Source organism: Toxotes jaculatrix, chromosome 13 (genome assembly GCF_017976425.1).
Source record: "Toxotes jaculatrix isolate fToxJac2 chromosome 13, fToxJac2.pri, whole genome shotgun sequence".
NCBI classification, from domain to species: Eukaryota; Metazoa; Chordata; class Actinopteri; family Toxotidae; genus Toxotes; species Toxotes jaculatrix.
Genome location: NC_054406.1, coordinates 19,379,234 through 19,401,298, shown reverse-complemented (window position 1 = coordinate 19,401,298; position 22,065 = coordinate 19,379,234). Strand labels below are relative to the sequence as shown.

The following is a 22,065-nucleotide window of genomic DNA, read 5'->3' as shown; positions in this document are numbered from 1 at the left end:
GCAGAAGGTGGAAGGGAAGAAAAATGTACAAAAAAATGCTTGTTTTTATTATTTAATTTGCCACAAGCTTAATACATCTCCTCAAGCCGCCCGACAACCAGCACCATTAGCATGGTGTTTTTGTTGTATGACATGAAATGTGCGTTATCTCTGCATTGTTGCAAAGAAAACAGGATATGTTTCATCTGCAGATTCAGGTTAAATAGGTAAAATCAACTGTGCTTAGCATAAAAGATGAGAAAGAAAGAAATTTCATAGTCCTGGTAGCATCCACTGGAGGCTGCAATGTTCTTATGTTTGTATACCCAATGTGAAACAGTTGGATGTAATGAAAACATACTGACATCTGTGAAAAAAGAAGGGGCCAACAAAAATGAAATGGCTCATCCTCTGAAAGGATGAACATGTTCATGGCAACCTTTCTTAACTGAGATATCACTGGTTCAGAGTTGATGTTTTAACCAAAGGGTGATGCTTCATAAAAACTCATGGAGCGTCTAAAATGGGAAGGATTGATCCTCTGATGATGATGAACCCTGATATGGGAATTTGTCCATTAGATTTTGAAACCTCTTTTGTAGAGGTGATACTTACTTACTTAGCTTGTCTTTGACAAGTGCATTGGTTCATAAACAACCACATCCTGCAGTGTTGTTCACCTCTACTCACTTTATTTACAGTTTTAGTCTTTAGACCTTCATCAGGTAAAATCCATGGATTTTACCATGAAATCGTGGCAGAGATTTGAGAGTGAAGACTGATTTTATTTTATTAATTCATTAATTACTCTAATTATCCTCATCGAAAGTGAAAGCACCAATTTCATTGCTACAAACAGCAAAAATCAAACTAAATAAAATTTGTAGGGGTACCAGTTTTGCATTGGGCTCCTGTAACATTGTTGGACTCATGTTGGACAGGTTTTTTTAAAGAAAGGATCCCATTGATGCAGCACAATTAGACCTACTGTCTTTTTCATTTCAGATGTTCTTCCTTCCTTGGTAAAAACCTGGTGTCCATGTTACCTACATCTCCACCGCCGACCGTTGGGTCAGAGATTTGGTTGTGACATCCACGTAGCAGCATATGTAGCCTGGAGCTGGACTACAGAGATCTGGTAAGTTTGCTTCTTTCTAACTCCACACCCCTGGATTTTCATTTTCAAACTTGTAGGCGCGTCCAATGCTGACTCAAGTGACATCACTTGAGGACATTTGTCAGATTTAAAGCAGCCACAGAAGTCTTTATACAACTGTTCTTCACATGTGCAGTCGTACCCCTTCACCTGTAAACAGACTCTGATATGTAAAGTTGGTGGCATTCCCCTTTAACTTTGGCTTTTGCTGGTAACTACTTAGCATGCAGAACGCATTCACTTATCAACACCATGAGTTTACAGTGTTGACAGCAGCTATAATGATTTAATGGATTCACCAACTACTCATCTATGGTGACAAAAACTATCTACAGCCATGCAGGCAGCTCTGTGAGGCTGCACTCACAGACCCCAGCAGGACACTGAGCTAATTGCTAATGTCAGTATAATGACTGAAGTCTGCAATCCATCGTTTAGTTGAACTGTTTCAGTGTCTCATTCTCACATGTCTATATACTGAACTGTATCATTATCATTTAAACATTATCCATATTTCCAATATTGTATGTAAGCCATAATATAAAAGCCAAACACCAGGGTTAGGCTAACCCTAACCCTGAGGGTCTTACATGGAAAAGACACGATTCAGCACACAGATGTGTATGTAAAGCTTGTGGGGTTTAATATGGCAATTTTCACCACCAGATAGAATCAACATAAGGGATTCAATCCAGCTAAGTAAAATATATGCACCACTTAGAGATCAGGACACTACAAAACACACCTCAGATTAACCACCATCCCTCCCCCACCACCAAATGCATTGATCCTACAGCTTCAGATAGACCAACACTTCCTCATTAGCTTCAGTAGTATGCAGCATCCAAAACACAGGCTGGGCAGCAGCACACACCAGGCTTTCCCTGTTGTATCTGTGAAACACATCCACATAAAGACACATCCACCAGCAACGAGTCTTCAAATAGAAAACAATTACAGAACATCATTTCTATGTGGGTACAGTATGTGAATAAAGTCTGGTAATCATACAGGTAGCATGTATGACACATGGATTATACTACAACACAGTATATATACAGTAGCAGTTGAGTTGATCGCTGACAAAGTGTGGACTCTCGCTGTGTTTCTCGCTCTCTCCGTCTTGCATCCTATTCACAGCTCTACTTATGTGTTGATGAGTGCGAACAGACTCCAGAGAGGCACAAGGCGAGTGTGCTGCCATTTTCGGCACTGGAAACACACTGTGGCGGTGGCGTTGTTTGATGCTTGCTCCCCATACCCAGGCAGCGGGCATATGCTGTTGACATTGTAAGAAGCACGTGTGAGGAGCCTCACGCAGCAAAAAAGAAAAAGAAAAAAAAAGCCCTGTTTTTTTTACACAAAACCGAACACTTATAGGTTTGCAAAATACTAGAAAAGTGTTTTTTTTTTCTCTTTCGTTTACAGTTCTAGCAGTAAAGATGTGTTATGATACCTCCTATTAAAACTGAGGAAATATCAATAGCCCAAAAGGAATGGATAACAGTACTTCACAGAGAGAGAACACAATGCACGTTTTCAGCTGTAAACTGCCACTAGACACATTTTCAGAGGTTTGGAAAATGAGGAGACTTTTTTTAAAGCAGCCTTGAGCACAAAACAAAAGGACATCACAGTCTTTTCTTTTCAGTAATATAATGAAGCAGTGTGTACCTTGTTGGCAGTGGGATTATATTCTCTACAGGAATGTCTCGAGATATAGACGGCTCTTCCACGTTATCGTCTTGCATCTGATGGACGCCTAAATAAAATGAATCAAATCCCTGGTTGTTGTGGCTAGGATCAAAACCGTTTGGGGAAGAGGGGTAAAAACTGTACATTTACAATGCAGATATACTGTGCAAGGACCTCGGATCGGAGAACATATAGCAGATAATACACATTTAGTATAAAAGCGTAGGTGAGCCAGACGACACAAAGAGATCCCAGCTTTCTTAGATCTACTGTTTCCTTATGTCAAATGTACCATTTTACATCCAAAAGAGCTTTGAGCCACAGCAGGCTGCTGTGAGACCCCCTCCTGCTAATGTCAGTGTAAAATGACACACATCACTATAAAACCAAAATCAGCAGGAAATGCGAGGAAGTGGTTCATATTACAGTTTGACTTATGAATTCCTGTTTTTCTTTAGTTTTAAATAAATCATAGAAAAATAGTAGTGTACAGTATACAATCTGTCATGGTCCCTTTGATTCTTGGTGTAGTGTCCACAGTGAGCGAGTAACTCTCACACACACACACGCACACACACACACTCAGTGGTTCATAATTAAGTAACGTCTGACTCTTTTCGGATAGTGCTCAGTTCCAAAAAAGTCCCACACTCCTGGCTTCAGTCCTTGGGGAGTCGGACCGTCACTCTCCCTCCGTGGCTCAGCTGCTCCGCAAACAGACTGACTCTCCACAGATCGTCACACGTTCTCCCACAGGTCGCCCTCTATCTCGCTCCTCATCCCGTCTCTCAGGTTATCTCTGCAGGTCTCCAGGGTGGTAAATAAACGAGTCCCTACGATCCCTCTTTCCCCTCTGAGCTCTCCGGCGGCGGTGGAGGCTCCTCCGCCGTGGGTGACTGGGCCCCTCCTGGACCATCTGCGCACAAAAAAAAAAAACCCAAAAAGACACAATAAGAAATATGTTGCTGTTACTTTCAAGGACAAAAAGAAAGAAACGAGACCGTCTAAAGCTTTTGTTGATCAATACCAACGACTTAATGATTACTACATCTCTAGGTGCTGACATGTTTTGCTTCTGAGTAATTTTACGGTGTGAAAAGAACACTGCACAGCTTCTTTCACAACCGCCAACAGTAACATAGCACCAACTGCTTTAAAAATCAAGAGTGTCCAACATCGTGGACTAATTTTGGGCTACAGGGAGAAAATGCATGCTGTCCAGAACTCTGGACCTTTGGGAAACAAGTAAACACATGCTTAATTTAGCCAGTTTGCACTTGCAGACACAGTCTGCAAAATGTTATTGGCAATAAAGCTGTTGAGCTTGTAAACAGCCTGCAAGTAAAATTTGTCGGGCCTGTCAGGACAGAACAAGACGGATAAAGGCAGAATTATACTTAATTAATTGTCTGAGCATGTGGGACAAACTGCGTCACTGCATTTGATTTAGTAGCACGATACCCATGCAGCCAAAAATGCTCAGCTCAGCAGTGGTGACCACACTCATGCCAGTCATGATGAATGACTTAGAATGACTCCTCTCCGGAATTGGCCTGTTAGCCCATCTCCATGTGGTAATCCAATCCTGAAACTGGCCCAAATGCGTCTAACTGGAGCTGATTCTTAGACCAAAACAACTCTGAGTCTTCATCCCCCAAATCCTTTCCATATCTGGCAGCCACAGTATGGACCCGAGCTGGGCCATACTCCACTAGCAGTGTCAGGACTGGGTTGGGTTTGAATTGGAAATGAAGCATCATCAGGTTAGTTTAGATTATTTCCCCGTGCACCCCATCATTTCTCCATGTAAGAAATACTGTAACTATGAAAAAAAGTGTCCTAACAACAAGATATGGCCTGTTAATTTTGGAACAAAATTCTTGGCAGGCAACGTTTCACATACTCAAGTACTCAGAGACAGACAACTAAAGGAAGTGATAGAAAACTGAGAGATTTTGAAGAGTGCATGGTATCAGGATTTGCTGCTAATTCAATTTACAAGCTAAGTACAGTTTCAGTTAGGCTCTTGCTAAATATTGTAAAAATTTAAAAAAAGACAACTAGAGTACTTTACCTTTGAGGGACAGCTCAGCTAGTTTAAGAGGCAGGTCCCCGGGGTTTACACCTGCCGGAGAGCCCAGGATGTCAGGCAGGGCGTTTCGCCTTCCCGAGCGACCCGAGGAGGCAAAGTCCAACACTGGCTCTACTTCCGTCATCTCGGGACCCCTTTATTATAAAAAAGAGAGAAAGAGTACAATGTAAAAAAAAATTGCCTGCCCTTGAAAATACTGCTCTCCAACAAGAAAGGAAGAATACTTTTTGATTTGTTTTTCAATTCAGTAAGAGTAACGACTCAAAGAACGCCCTGGTGTGTATGAAAAGAAGGATAAAGGACAGAGCACAGTGTTTTATAAATGACATATATTTCACAATAAATTTAAGAGGTATCTTTCTGCACTAATATTTCAATGTACATGAATGCACATGAATTATAACTAAATTACCCTTAGCTGTCCAGTAACAATATTATGGCTTTGTTTGCTTGCTGGACAGTTAGCAAACAGCAAAAGAAAAACAATTGTCGTAATTGGTTGAATATTAAGAATGTGCATCTGATTTATCGTACAATCACACAAATTATAGTACAGTATTTTATCTTCATAACTATTAACGTTGTTCTTTTGCCATTGTGCATTTCAGCCTGATGTAAAACAGACTGACATAAATTTTGTAGGATTCAGGTTCTTATTTCTAAAACCTTCAAATTATACCCTGGTCATTTTAACCTCATTACTTTTGAAGTGATTGATGTTGCATTTTGGGTAACGCAGACCACAGCAGTGTCCGTTTGTCTTGACATGTCTCAGAAAACAAAATGTACCTAAATCTGTTTAGTGATTCGAACGTCAAGAGAAAAGATTTATCACTGAGGCGGAGGATGTGTCTGTCTGGGCTCATGGCAACCAGCAGCTGGGGAGTCGGCTCTAGGCTACACTGGTGACCGGCAGAATTACATTCCTTGTCACACACACACACACACAGACACACAAATACAGCGAGCCGCTGTTGCTATGGCAACAATAGAGAAAAGCACCACTGGCAGGTAAACATATGACTCAAATCCATTCTCTCACTATCTCACTTTCCCTTCCCAGTCTCCCTCTTTTGTTGTGTTGCCTTGCTTTAAATAACCATGCCATTCGGTGGAGCTAAATCCCATTTCCCAACGCTTCCTTTCAACAAAGGAATGGCATGTGACTTTGTGTGTGTACTTGCAGCTATAAACTCGCACACGTACACACTTGAACTCGTGCACGGTCTAGATCCGCTAGAAAAAGGGCCACAGGTTGGCCATCTGTTAGCCTCGAGCGCTGTTTTAGCTTAGACATTGAGCTCATCAAAGTTGAGCGTGGCCTATTTCTTCGACTAAATCCATGAGAATAAACATATTTCCTCCTTAGACACAATCGCATGTTGACAACAAAACCCGTGACTCTGCACACAGAGGGAGGAGTGATTGCTACGGGCAGGACAAAGTAAAAGCACAATGAAATGACAACAGTTGTATGGTGTTGTTTGATTAAAGGTGACAGACGCAGCATTTCTGAACCTACATAGATGATTATCAAATGAACTGTGCTGCCTATGATTGCAATAAATGACTAATAGAATTTATTTAACAGACTATCACACACACACACCTGAACTTTACTGAACTAGATAAACATACATACAGATACTAATAATTAATGCAGTAATGATTTATTGATGTCAAAATGCTGTTGCACATTTACAGCTGTGCCCTGTTGAACATTCTCCCTACATGACCAGGCCCCGTTTTAGACATTCAGTGGTAAATTTATAAGTTGGATCATTATTTTTTCATTAGTTGGACTTTTAATATTTTATTCATTTAGTTAACGGTTCAATTACACTGTCTTTATTTTTTATTTGCTTAGGTATAAATGTCATTTCAAAAACTACACAGCTCCAGGAATAAAACTCTCAGTTTAAATTCGGAAACCGTTTTGTTCCTTCTTAGCCAATATTTCTTTTCATAACATAACCCCCCCCCGCCCTCCCCCACTGTGATCAGCTTATAAAATACCTATCACAGGGCTGTCACATCAGGTTGGAACAAGCTCAAACTAATGTGTGTGTGTTTGAATTAATCCAAATGCAACCCATACTGTCTGTTCCTAAACTAAGCTGTACGTCCACAGCCTCTTCAGTGACAGGCTAACGTAACTGTAAGACAGCTGCATCCTGCAGCGTCAGCAAACATCAGTACCTTTATCCTCAGTTTTTCCATCCATGGTGTCAAATCCAGGATGAATCCAAACATTAGTCCTCTAAACACTGACGGCCCTAATCTGTCATGAGCACGTTCTGAATTGTTCAATGTAAACTCCCCCTCTGCTGCCTTACACCCAAAATTTAAATGACAATATGAAGGACGCGACCTCAGTGTCCTCAGCGATAGCTATGTCCACTCTAATTTCAGGTCTTTGGATTTAAATGCTCTGTAGAGAGCTGGTCTGTAGTTGCAATATTAAATTGGTAGAACTGGACTGTGGGCGTCCAGGGAATCCAGACCATTGTTTTCCCTCTCAGGCCCCATATGTCAAAGCTGCTCTTTGTCCTGGATTTGAGGCTGTGGTTAAAGTAACAGATCAACAATAGGCGTCTGATCGGGGCCAAGCAGCAGAAAGGACACTTGGCACACCTCGTCTTCTTCCTGCTTCTGTTTACTGACAGGCTCGTTGATAGCTGATTATCAATGAAAAGCTAGGATCTTACTGTTAATCCATACAATTAAAGCTAGACTTTGACTGATATATTGACTTGCTGTGATGTCAGGTCTATACTGACCTTTAATTTAATACCAGATATCAGCCAAAAATCAGTCAGCGCTGGTGTGACAGCTTCCTGTATGATGTAGGAGGATTTTCCTCAGCAGCTTCAGTGTTTTAGTGTGAACGCCTGCAGTGGAAGTGGCCTCAGTCCACCTTTAAAAACTGTTTGTTTTAGCACCCGGTGATGATTTAAATATAGAGAAAGAAAATATTAACAACTGAACATCAGTGGCTTCAGTCCAGAAATATCAGGGTCAGTAACAGCCTCGGGAAACCACCGATATCCTGGTCCTAATTAGAACATCTGGTTGGTAACTTTCATTAAGCCATCGGATTACATTGAACAGGCAGTGACCCATCATTTGAACAGGTTTACTTTAGCTGTTAATCCAACAACAGTTTAGATGGGATTATCTTGTCAAGAAAATTGACCTAGATACGATGATGTCGGCGCCGGCTCAGTCACACACGGGAACAAGCCGCAGGTATGCTACGCAACAGGGTCGAGTTATAAAAAGCCTTTTGATGGAAGAGCTGTCAGAGGTCAGGGGTTGTTTCCAGAGAGGGTGCGAAGACGCTGACTTTAAAAAAATAAGAAGAGGATAAAACGCCTAGCTTTCTCATTTCTTTCAAACTGCAAACATGTGACAGCCCTGCAATTAAATAAGAGCTCATTAATGCTGCAAATTGCTACCTGGGCTATTTCTAAACACAGCGACCTCTGTAATTTAGCAACAAATTACACTGGATGTACTTGAAACATCCTCTATCTTGCAGGGTCATTGTGTAAATAATGATGTGGCTAAGATTATCCTCCTCCTAACATGTTACCGGTTGGATGGATGGCAGTGAAAAAAAAAGCCATTTCACCCATGCTGTGTTTTGTGTGTGTGTGTGTGTGTGTGTGTGTGTGTGTGTGTGTGTGTGTGTGTGTGTGTGTGTGTGTGTGTGTGTGTGTGTGTGTGTGTGTGTGTGTGTGTGTGTGTGTGTGTTTAACAGAGCAGGTATGTTGTATTGCTGAACTTAAACAGCCCTTCACATTCAGCGTTGAGGGGTAATATCACAACAGCACAGGTTATTGTCTCTGATCAAACCTCACAGCGCTCTCGACACCAGTGAGAGCAGCTATATTCAGAAGAAGCCTTGCTGGCCTTTCGAGAGAGCGCCAGCTTTTCTAAATAGAAATAGAAAAGTCCAGGGACCCTGAGCGAGAAACCTTGTCTGCTGAGACATGTTCACTGACAGTGAATGGAGGCTTTCAGCACCACGGACAGAGCAAGAGAAAGGGAGACAAACACAGACAGAGATGCTGAGAGCTCCATAACTTGGACTCTGTGCATCCAGGCAACCAGCACAGATATATTCACTTCTCATGTTGTACACAGAAAATGTCAAAACCAGACTCTGTTCAAGTAAAGGCAAGGAGAAATATTCCCTTGATACACCATGTAGAACATGGCTGGACACAGGCAGGATCCACTCATCAATTCAGTGTGTAAAACTAATGCACTAAGATGATCTTATATTAGTAAAGTTTCAACATTAGATCAGGTTTGGTGTCATTCCAGCCAAATGCTAACACCAAATCATACAGTGTAGAGCAGAATGGCAGAATAGCGCTCAAATTTAACAGTAGCTCCCCAACATTTGTAAAAAGTCTAACCTGAGATAACTTGATGAATATTTTCACAAAAGTAGCCAAAGTTCTAAAGTTTTATCTGTTGTTAAAACACAAGCAGACGTACAGTAACTTTTCCTAAATATTCTAAATTTAGCAAAAGAGTTAATAAAATCAGAAACTTTAGAGTATAAATCTGACTGTACCAAACATGTATTGGTTCAATACCAAGCCCTTATAACACTTTGGTCTAACATACCATATTTGTAATACCTTTGATTCATAGTGCATCAGTTGTGCATGTTATTAAACCTGGATTCATTCATATTTAGGCCATTTGGAGGCAGCACAACAAGCTGTAAACGCAACACTGACACGCTATCAGTTTATGACTAAGCTGTTAGCAAACTGTCTTATTTACACATCCAGCAGACATGGAGGACAAGTTTGTGTCCACCTGATGAATGTAAGAGCTGTAATATGTATGTAAACTGACCCTGATGAGAGCAGTGAAAGGAAACCAAAGCTGTACAGTAGTTTTGTCCATAATACCAAAACAATGAGCTCAAAGATGCTAAAATGCAGTGATAGTGCTCGCTGTTCTTTGTCATTACAAGTGACACTTTTCACGATACATGTAATAGTAATTTCAGATATTATTAACAGAAAATATTGATGGAGCAGCTTTAACATGTAGTTTTGCTAAATTATAGAACTGATTTGAGCAAATGAACAAAATCACTAATATTTTGACAGAACATACTGGTCAGCTTACTGGTTTCAGACTTGAAAAACTATAACTCAATATCAGAGCCATCTCTGACACGTAGATGGCTCAGCTGCATAAAAGAAGCTTTTAAGGATCCACCTGCTGTACAAAAAAAAATGCATGAACAAAGATGTTGGAAAATGTCATGTCCATTACAGTCAGTGGTTATGTCAGAATAAATGGGACTTGTTTCCTGCATTCTAAGCTCCTTGAGTGCTTGCGCTTGGTGTTTTGGTTGAGCAGTAAACCAAGACAAAGCGCTGGGAAAACCGTTCTCTAAATGGGTCAGGAAAACTCTGATGTCTGATTCTCAAGTCTCAAACAAATGCCATTTTTATAAAAGGCGGATACTGCAGTGAGTCGAAAACAGAAGTGAAATGCACAATCTCAGGCACTCTGTCTTTTTTCTGGATTGACAATGTGTCAGATTGTGACACCAGTGAAACATACAGACTCTTATAGGATTGTATTTAGACAGATTTCACAGTTTTGCACGTTCAGCTGATCTGTTGTGTACTACAGCCTGACTGATTTTTATCAATATCTGAACAGACTAGCGACTAAGTGCTTCGTGGTGGACAGTCTGTGTAATGGTGACACTGCTGCTAAATGACCTCAGACCTAGTCTGCTAATTCCTTACTCCCATCTCTTGTTATTTATCCACCAATATATATGCAGATAGTGATGTATCTGCAATAAGCTAATTCTGGCTGATAAATCACCCTGGCTATTCTATCGTTATAGCTTTGCAGTGCCTAAAAGAGTCCAGGTTACACTAGACATTAATTGCTAGTCTACAGAGTGAACACTCTTTTTTTCACATTCATGTTCTTTCCACACATTTTTTTTTTTGGAAAATATCAGACCTTTAAGTTTTAGAGTTATAAATAAGTGTTCAGAGGCTTCTTAGTTTTTGGTGTTAAACTGTTTACACATATAAAATACGAGCAGAAAATATAAGCTACTGGCAGTTTCAGAACAGAAATATCAGCACTGGCCTTTACAAAAAAAAGCTGTATCCATCAAAGCTTTCTTCTCTCCAAACAGGAGACAATGATAGATATCAGATCTGTGAGCCAAGCAGCCTGGCCCTGCCTGCTGCCTGAGGCTGACCTCTATTCTGCTCCTCATCAGTCTAACACTCGCAGTGCGACTGCCTGAGAGAAGCAGCCACAGTCACTGCATCTTCACTATAGTCTATACATTACAAATCAGCGTGTCGAACTCATGAACCGGCAGTGATTAAATTAAACATCGTCACATTTCCTGGTGACTTGTGACAACATTTTTTTGAAAGATGTTTAACAGGCACATTGTCTTTGTGGATGTTTTTTGTGCTTATTTCACTCTCTGTTACGCCATCCCATTTTTTTCTACTAATGAGGAAGTAGGAATGATAACAGATGGCTTTTCTTCACCAGACAGTGTCACCACAGCAAAGCCAAACCCTATACATCCATTCAGTGTGACAACACACAGTGGATGGATGTCAGTCAGTAAGAAGGTGGGGGGTTAGGTCAGAAAACTGCAGAAGAAATGATGTTTACACAGCCGGCGCAGACACGAGAAGTTTTAGATGAATAAATAATGCCTGGGATTAAGTCCCTTGCTATTTTTAGTCCCTCATACCCTGTGATTATTCCCTGTCCTTCTTCCCACTTTTTACACTGTTATCCTAAAGCTTAACATGCTCTAGCTGCCATGGAAACTGAACCATTGTTATAAAGGCAGCTATATAGTGGAGGAGGGGAGCCAAAGAAGACGCAGACTATCTTTATGTTGCTTTGGTATTTTTTTTTTTTTTCCACTCTTGGAGATGTCTTGTTATGCAAACATCTGATTTGATGTTAACATTAAGATTCTGTTAACCAATGAAAATAACACAATAAGAACTGTTAGGAATGTGGTATGTATAATTAAAAAATAACAGTCGGTCACTACTGAAATTGACTGGATAGACTGAAAAGATGAAGAAAGCATGAGATGCAATGCAAAACTATCAGTGAGGAAGAATGTGAAGACAAGAAATAAGCTTCACTCATTGTAGTCACGGTAACAGGTACACAGAAGGTCAAGCATATGCACGAAAGCTGGGAGGTGAAGCAAAGCTCTGATAGCAGCAGCTGATTTGTGAAAAAGCCGTGTTTTTCTTCCTGAGCAGCAGCAGCAGAAAGAGAAGCAGAGAGGTGAGACTGATCTAATGAGACAGCATGATCACAGCCTCCCTTCTGATCTCACAGACATCCCAGGCACATCCTCCCGTCTCCTTCGCTGATCCACGCAGATCTTTTTCTCACTATGGCTGCCTGCTTTCATGTTTCAGAAGCCAGTACTCGCAGACAAAAACGCATCAGCGTAGGCTTTTACTTTGTAGATAATTTGCTGGGTGGGACGGAGGTGGGGATGGGGGCAGAGGGAAATCGTCATGGTCTTGTGTGAGAGGTCTGGGCATGTACAGTACAAGCTGAAATGTCTTAGAAAGGAAAGAATTTATTAGAAATCTTAGAAGTCTTTTATTAGAAATGAACGAGTTAATAGAATTCTATTCACACAGAATCTGATTGATGCCTCCGGTGCTCATCTAAATTCTGTTTCACAGGATTTCTATCCAAATAATAATTACATTCTGGTGGAATCATTTAATTGACTGCTCTTTCAACCCCTCCTCCAGGCAGCAGTTGTCCAATCGTGGCGCAGCAACTGTAAAATAGGCACGACAGGTTTGGAGCTTTGGCAGGTTTTCAAGCTTTGGATTTCCTCTCATGCCGAAGCTCTGTGAATGGTACTATAGTGAGAGACTTGCTTCATGTCACAAGAGCTAAAGTGTAATGAATGGATTAAACATGGTGTTTGATCTAACTTAGGCTGCAGATGTTAGCAGGCTGGGCTGTCTTTCTAGTAACCCGGTGTCACTTCCAAAGCCGAGTAATGCATCCTATGTCAACATAGTTATCATAGGTAGAGAGGATACATTTGCTGGGATTAGGTTATTAAAGTTAGAAAAAGCTCTGTTCAAACTCCACCCTGTGGGAACCAGTGCTGCTTTGTCAGAGTTAAGCTGCAGTTAGCAGCTTTGTCCTGCTCTTTATTTGGTCTGATGAAGTTTACGCTGCAGCTACTTCAGCCAAACCCGTTACACTTGCCAAACTCATTGATGACTCCTCATTCTCAAATCCTCGTGTCTGGTAAAAGTAAAACACACTGCTTGAAAATATGAACCCGTAGAATCAATGGGTCCCCCCCAAAGTTTGTTTTACTACAGTAAAGAACCGGGATTATTAATATAGCACTGTAATACCATGGCTAACTGCTGTTTATATATATCCATATCTTGTACATGGATCAACACCTGGTGAGGGCAGTAACATTTTGCTGGGGACATGTAGCTTTAGGATCAGCAGTGTTATAGCTTAATATTACATATGTAGACATTCATGTGCCTATTTATGCCAATTTTACGGGGGTTTTGCTTTGAATTCAATCAGCTCTCAACAAGTGGAGTCAATGTCAACTGGAGACTGAGTCTTCAGCCAGCTCAGGGAGTTAGTATTAATTAGCTTCCAAAGGCTGATACAGTAAAATATGCTATGAATGAAAACCCTGCTTTTCTTTATTCTATGTGAAATGTTGAAAATTTGAGGTGTTAAATCTTCCGTGTTATCCCTGTACACTGCACAGCTAGATTGGAAAGCTTGACAGGTTTAGCAGGCTTAGTGAGAAGGGTCAGTTCTTGTCTTTTATTATTTATTTATTATTTTTTATAGTCTAAAAAACTATGAAATGTCACTAAGTCTCAATCTGCGGATAACTGGCATTATTGAACTTCAAAACCAGTTTCAGAAACTAGCCACAGCACTAAACAGGAAGTTACAAGCACCCACTCACAGCTATACTGTTTACTGGAACATAAGTCCAAAGAGCACCTCCTGTTGCAGGCCTTCAAATAGCATCTAAAAGCATCTAAAAGCATACCGCCCTCTCTGTAATTAACAGCATTCAATGTGCAATAACAACAACAAGGCGTTATACGAAATTAGGCCGACAAAGTGGCCTACACGTTGCCAAATATGAGACAGATTGAGTGGCTTTTCATGAGGGTCAATCACAACAACAGAGCACCCAGCTATTTACAACAATTAGCACACTTGACAGAGAGCTGTAAAGAAGTGCTGGGAGGCTGCGCTGGCAGAGGCCTCAGGGATGATCTGAAGCACAAGAACAAACCGTTTCAGGGCATGTACGACTTCTACACATTTTGATTCAGCACTGATTATTAACTAATCCTGACCGTACACTAGTGACCCTCCAATTTGTTCCATTAGAAAGGTCAAACATGAGGAAATGACATTGTCTTAACCGTACGAGAACGTCCTATTTTTTGCCTGGTGGTGGCTGCACATGTGACACCATTGATGTGGCTCTACTCTGACTGTCTAATTAGACTGAGTGACCATGAGCATAGACTGGTGGCCTCTGTTTCGCACCTGTACCTGTTTGGTTTGATTGCAGTAGTTTACAGGGGAACTGATTTTACCCATCAGTGCCAGATTACTTGTCAGTAGAAGTACTGATGAAAACAGGCAGCAGGAGCTTTGTTAAGTCGTCAGGGTTGTCTCAGCAAACGTGGCTGACCAGGCAGAGAGGGTGTAACAAAGTCAGGATGTCTCTGCCTTTGCTGCACCAAGTTTGACTTGACAGCTCTTAAATCTGTCTCTGGAGAGTTCTCCAACTTTATGGAAGTGCAATACTAAATCTCTGCAGCACTCTTCATATACCAGAGCGATGCCAACTATCAGTTGTGTAGACTGCAACTTTAATATCTCATAAGATAATGAATTAGTGAGATGGGCTTAACAATAAAGCTCTTGGAAAAAGTGAAGTCTTGGCTGCAAATGCACTTCATTCTGTATTTATTATTTAATTAATGAACTAGTTGTCTATATGTGAGGCACTTAGCAAGAGTGTTTTAATGTGAAAAGGTTATTTTTTTAACCTTTCACATGAAAGGCTTTAAAATAATGACAATCCGTTCACAAAAGTTTAGGTCCAGGGCTTAATAGTGATGGGTATTGTGTGAAATGTTTTAATACTGGTACCAACATAAGTTTAGGCTAAGTCCTAACTCAAATATGAACACATAGACATGATGCACATATTTTAAGTGCAGTGAGGTTTACCCTTCCTGACCATCACCAATAAACATAGCCATCCCCTGGACTGCAAATAACAGTAATTTTCATCACCAATTCATCTGACAATCATTTGGTCTAAAAAATGCCAAAACATGATGAAAAACACCCATCAGACCTCCCCAGAGCCCAAGGTGACATCTTCAAAGCGCTAATTTAGTCTGAACAACAGCCAGGAGCACAAACATACTGAACTAATCATGATATAAAAGTGAGAAAAGCAGAAATCTTCACGTTAGAGAAGCTGCAATCAGATGATGTTTGGCATTATTTCTTTATAAATGACAGAATGTATTTTGACAAATGTTTCAGTGCATATTTAATTCAAAATGGGTGGCATCAGCCTTCAGAAGCCGTAGATCAGTGGCACCCTAGTAGCAGCAGTAAGGCCAAGAGAATAAATCTACTTTATGAGTCACACATGTCCAATACATGTGTGACACCAGGAGGACAGTGTGTGCTGCCGTCATGTCAATATTTCAGCACAAAGCCCGTTGTTTTGAAGAGTGTAACCGAGGCCTTCCTCCACCCCAGGCGCTCTCCGAACTAGACCGTCATGTCAACAGCGATGCGGCCAGGGTGGCTGCAGCTGCACGTGCTGCTCCTGCACGCTGGCTAGCACCCATGGGCCTCTGGCACTCTCTGACAACAACCCTGGCAAATGGGGCATCGGCTAAAATATACACACACACATACAAAAAAAAAAAAAAATTCTACAAAGCCAACACACACACTGCCACCCTGCATCAGCAGAAGTGTCAAATTCTTGTGTTGTGTCTGTGTTTGTGATTAAAGCAGCACTCAGCAGTGGGAGTAAAAGAGGAGCTGCAACAGAGGAGGATTTCTTCTCCACCAAACACTGACACTTCCTCTTATTTATCCATCCTGATATTATCCATGCCCAAGACAGAAGGAGAGACATTGCTTTCCTTGATATTTCCTCCTGGGAAATCCCATCATCTTCAGTTTCATAGTTGGACATAATATGAATGTCTCCACAGGGAGGAGTCCAGGACCCTGATCAGATTCTGTGTCCACCTCAAATGCCTCCATATATGACACTAGAATTGCCTGAATGTATTCCAGTGTCTATATACTGTCTCTTTTCTATCCACAAGGAGAGATAAATCAAAACTGAAGCGTGAAATCCAAACAGTCTCAGAGAGCAAATGCTACATACGAGGACAACTAAACATCAGATCTGTCTGTCTCTAAATTTATTCTAAATCAACTACCAATTACTTTCACTAACGATCAATCTGTCTAATCCAATTTATTATCTAATTATATAATCTCATTTATCTATTAATCTAATCTAATTTATCAATCAACGGATGAATCATTTGTTCCAAAACATGTAAGAAAATAGTGGTCTGTCACAATTTCCTAACACCCAAGGGAATGAGATCAAATTGCTTGTTCTGTCCGACCAACACAAGACTTCAGATGTTAGGTTTATTATCACAAAGGGCAGAGAAAAGTAGCTGGAGCCAGAGAATATTTGGCTATTTTGTTTAAAAAATAAATAAATAAATAAATAAAAAAGATCTAAACAATTAATTGATCACAAATTCTGCCTGTCAGTTAATAAATTATTACTATTTATTTCAGCAATAATTGTATAACTATCACGCAAAGTTGCCTAAAATTCACGTTTCACCTTTTATCATCTTGTAAAGTTGTCATGGTGAATGTGTTAGCAAACAGCTGTCTGTTTACAGCAGCCACAGAGCAACATTGATTTTCAGCTGAAAACCGATGCATTTAAATCCAACAAAACCAAAACAATTTGAAGAAGAAAACGTGTTAAAGTTGGCAGGTGCAGCCACACAGAGGCATCTTCAGTGGAAGCCACACTTGATGGTGCCCATTGAGATGCAATTCAAACAGCATTTGCACCTCTCACCCTCTCACAGCCACTCCATTTGCCAATCAGCAGAATGAGCTCTTCAGATGGTTGATGTCTGACAAACCGATTTCAGACGCCGAGCCTGTTTCTAGGGCAGACAGAATTCCACGCTGTAATTACGAGGGAAAAGGAAGCAGCTGATTCTATTGTGCGGTCCGATACACTGAAAAGGTCACTGATCTGTGGACTCAGTGGATGCCACGGGAATTACAATAAACCCTTTGTTTCCACAGAGGAACCCTCCCATCTCACCTACTGTTCCCTTCCCATCTAATCAGCATGGAGAGGCCGGCAGCAAGAGAGATGACATTGACGAACCAAAGTCCTTTCCCATAGTGCCGGGCAAAGGCATGCTGGGGGAAGTCTATTGAGTTATGCTACCACCCTCTTGGCTCTTGTCAGGCTTGGCTGCTGGGAAAATGGGCACAGAGAGGTTGAGGTCAGAACAGTCTAGCACAGCTTCTTAGAGGAAACAGGTCCCCTCTGTTCCTATTATCATCCTCTGTCCTCTATACCTCTTCAAAACATGTTCAGCGTCTCACATGTCCTCCACACCCCTGGTGGAGAGCGAATTGACCGACATGTTTAAATAGCATAAAGATAAAAGTAGCCGTAGCCAAATGGCAGCCAGCCATAGGTGACAGTAAAGGGCAACGGGCTTTACAGAGGCCCCGGCTCAGATGAAACCCTTATAGGTCACTGGTCAATACAGAGGAATAATGAATGAGTAGCATTTAGCCTGGCAAATTACTGTTTCCATCCTCAAAGTGGCATGGCCCCCAATCAATGGGAATTGAATTGGGCACCAGGTGGTAAAACTGTGACAGGTGACCCTCGGCTGTCGTTTATCCTGCTGCAGAGAGACACATTTCAAAAGGGAAGGACATTTTTCTTTCCTTCATCAGCAATTTTACAGCAGACGGGGAAGCTGTGGCCTTAGTTGCTAGAAGCAGTAAACTTTGAATATTGCCAATTGTCTGTCACTATTTTGTTTGGTTTGGTCAACTGTACATGATTTTTTGCCTTTTTTAACTTTTTTTTTTTTTTTTTTGCCATTGCCTGATGAAGATACCGTAACTCTAGCTGGCCGTCAATTAGCATGATGCCAGACCCATCTGAATAGCTGAACAAATCAGACGTGAGGGTAACTGTTCAAAAGTCTGGAATCAGCCTGGCAAAACTACAGTTTTAATCAAGAAGCATCACATTTGCTTTGTACAAAAATATTGTGATTGTAGACTATACGTACTGGTAAAACTTTATTTGAATACATCCTGTTTACCTGTGTGCGTCATGGCTCTTTAATAAGGGAAAGTGTCAGATAGGGCGAGAAGATAAGCTGCTCAGTAGTGTCGAGGCCACTGAAGATTAAACTGATTTTATAGGTAAAGCAGTTACCTGTTTACTGATTACAGTGGCAGCCTTTGTTCCTCATGAAATCTAAAGATAAGGCTGACTTAGGTTGTTTAGGAGGTTAGTGACAAAGGATTGAGCAGCCAGCCACGTCTGGCACCTCTGGGACTCCAGAATCAGAATGGGTGTGTGGAGGGCACGGCGGTGCGATGTCATCATCTGTCTGCCATTATCTGTGTTAATACACAGTGACATGAAGCCTGATTTCCAAGAAAGAGCAGGATGCGGAAGGAGAACAGATGATAGGAAGTGAGATGATTCACCCAGCGGTGACAGAACAGAGCAGCCTCCCTGCTACCTCAGCGTGAGCAAGGTACCTTCACTTCCCATGACTAAATATTAACTAAAGGGAGTTTAAACATGACTAAAAGTGACTGTACTGCTGTGAATATAACACTGCTGCGCCCCCACTGCACCATAACAGCACTTTCACAGGCACATTTGAAAGATTTACCATCTTAAGCTTATTATTTAATTGCTAATCTCAGAGCTATGTGGGTCCACGTTTACCTGTCTTCTTATATAATACATTTATATTATATAGGAGGTCAAATTAAAGGTGCACTAACTATTTTTAAATAAATCATGGAAAATAAGAAAATTATTATATTGAATTATGTGTAATGTGATGAGTGACACTCAAAGTGACAAGCTGTCACCCAGCTGCCTTCAGCTCTGTGAAAGTTTAGGTTATTGTTTTGGTTTCTGTACCCACATATTTACCGTTAGCTTCACTCCCCTTGCTCTCATTAGGCTTTTCTCTACCTGCAGCAGGCTGCTACCAACAGACAAAGAAAGCAACTAGCTGGTAAACATCATGGAGAATTTGGCAGCTAAAGAGCCAGATGTTTTTTTCTGAGGTTGGTTGAGACCAAAACAGAAATAAAAAATAGAAAATGAAATATTGGACTAATATTCTTCAGGTGGCCATAAACATGACTTCAGATTTAATGTTGCTATGTGTGTGCTGGATGCATAAATAGACAACTCTTTGATAACACATTCAGCATAGTGACTATTCAAGGTGATAATACATATCAATGTTGCGTTTACAGTTTCATCCGCTGCAATCAAGACCAAAAAAATCTTTTACTGCAGCTTTAAAGTAATACACAGTATATTTTTATGACATTAAATGTTGGAATTGTAAATCTAATTGATGTAAAACATTAACAGTTGAACCTTTAAGCAATCTGTGACAGCTTTTACTTTTATAACTATTTTTCTGGTAGGTTTTTTCCTTTGAAAAACTACAGGAAGTGATGTGATTTATGAGCCCAGTTTTTGTTTTGTTTTTTTCCAACTAAACAAAAGAGGAACTTAAAAGAGGAAGTTAGCATGAGCAGCGAGAGCCAGCACAGCAGAACAGAAAGGCCACCAAACCTGGACACATTCATTTTCATTTCATTTTCAGCAACATGAAAATTTAAATAGAAAATTGAAGTCCTAGTGTTGTCCACACTGTCTGATTGACAGGTGATCACTGCATCACAGGGACACCATGGCAGCCTGCCACTGAGTCAAGACCAAGAAATGAGACTCATTTTCAAATATGGGCTCATGCACATGTAATTAAAACAGGGTGAAATCATAAAATTAAAGGAAGGGCCTTGGAGCTAAAAGGAATATTAAAAATAGATAGGAGCTGCTGGTACCCCAGCAAACCCAGGCTTCATTTTCCTGACTTGACACTGTTCATCACAGTGATGATTCACTATAGATAACATTCAAGAGGACAAGTCTATATAAAGACAGACACCCTAACTGTTTTAAATTCTGTGCTTCTGTGGGGGGGATTTTCAGCTTCACATCCACCAAAGCATGAAGACAGCACACACAAACACAAACACACACACACACACACACACACACGCCTGAAGTTACACACACGTGGAACTGGCACTCGCCTGAATGTGAATAGATGCTCTACTAAGGATAACATGAAGGAGCTAAAACACACACACATATAATTGCTGGGACAGTTCCCTAAAGAGTTTGTCAGATTGAAGGGTTTGACTTTATAGTGAGGGTTATGAAATATTAGTTTCATTGGAGGTTTAGTTTTTCCAGCATGTCATTATGGGCTAAGTGGTCAATTATGTCTATTTTTAGGAATGCAGAGTGGTCCCCATTTAAAACACAGCACAGTGCCACAGAATGGCCCTTAGCTTTGGCCCTCAGGAGCTAACAGTGACTGAACTAACAAACTACTTTTCATCTGAATTCCTTCTGTATAATCTGAAAAGTCATATGTATCTCTTAAAGTGAAAAAACCCTTTGTTCTTCTGATGTTATTATAGATTCTTCTTGGTAATTTTAACATTTCAGATTTTGCATACTAGTTTTACACTGATTCATACTGACCACAGGTTCATGTGCAACATCTGAAGGTGACGCATTATGTTCCTTTTAATAACAAGGCAGATAATCCAGCTGCCATCGAGATGATACACACAACGCTGTGAGCCCATATGGAGCTGACAGGTAGGCTGCTGGAGTTGGCTGTAGCCCGCTGTCAGCTCCATTTTTCAAAAAATGTTCTATAGACTAGGTAGATTTAACAGTATTAAATATTAACAAGCCTGCAGCTGAAGCCGCATATGCTTGGTGTTGGCAGATGAGCCGATCCAAAGGATTTGTTGTTTCAGATCCTGTTGTTGTTGCTGTTGTTGTTGTTTGGATTTTCTTTATCCTTTCTCTTTCTGTGCGGATAATGGCTCCAGCATGCCTCACTGATTCTTCCCTGCACGCCTATACCCTACTGTATAACAGCTTCTTCTCCAGCAGTGACTCCTCTGTCTGTGTTGGAGCTCGGTCGTTGTGTGAGCGCGCAGCAGCAGCACGAGCCAGTCTGATGTCCTACCTGTGGAGCAGAACAGGTGACAGCGTATGTGCGCAACGACGGACACTCACCAACTGATTTCAGTGCGCTTCGCCGAGGAGAAGAAAAAAACACACACACACACACACCAAGGAGTCCGAAGTTGGAATTAGCCGCCAGACACCATCTTCTGCAGGGACAAAGAAGAGAAAGTGCGGAGCGTCAGGGAGCCCGTCCGGTGCGACGCATCACACGGCTTCATTCCAGCTGACACGCCGGACCCGCGGCATAGTGGACTGAGCAGCGCTGACACCACACGAACAGCCGAGCGCTTCACTGTGCGCTCAATCCCAGCAGCAACAGGGAGGAGCGTCAAGGTGGACGCAGTTAGCCCGGAGGATGCAGGAGGAGAGCGGATTATGCCTTCAAAGTAAAAGGAGAATAACTGTCGAGGAGGAGAGCGGAAATACAGATTTAATCATGTCCATGAGGAAAAGTGGAGCACTGCAGAAAAACAAACAAATGGTTTCAACACATGTCTAGAAAATGAAATATATATTAATCTATTAGACCCAAGCTTATGCGAATACATAAACATAAATCATAATAATATATGACTGACTGTTTATCGTTTATAACACAAATGACAAAGCAAAAAG

General features: G+C 41.1%; 1 protein-coding gene across 1 annotated transcript; it reads right to left on the bottom strand.

Annotated features, from left to right (window-relative positions):
• Positions 1 to 1,781: 1,781 nt before the first annotated feature.
• On the bottom strand, positions 1,782 to 21,754 carry pkib (protein kinase (cAMP-dependent, catalytic) inhibitor beta). Its single transcript, XM_041053023.1, has 3 exons — positions 21,499 to 21,754; positions 4,905 to 5,056; positions 1,782 to 3,746 (listed from the first exon to the last, which is right to left on the bottom strand). The coding sequence occupies exons 2-3, from the start codon at positions 5,044 to 5,046 to the stop codon at positions 3,664 to 3,666; spliced, it is 225 nt and encodes a 74-aa protein (XP_040908957.1). The 5' UTR covers positions 5,047 to 5,056; positions 21,499 to 21,754; the 3' UTR covers positions 1,782 to 3,663.
• Between the last annotated feature and the right edge of the window lie 311 nt (positions 21,755 to 22,065).

Excerpts from the sequence above, each read along its gene's own strand:
- pkib (XM_041053023.1), bottom strand. The coding sequence starts at position 5,046 with ATGACGGAAGTAGAGCCAGTGTTGGACTTTGCCTCCTCGGGTCGCTCG. Across the intron at positions 3,747-4,904 it reads AGCTGAGCTGTCCCTCAAAG|ATGGTCCAGGAGGGGCCCAG; the intron begins GTAAAGTACTCT and ends TTTTGTGCGCAG.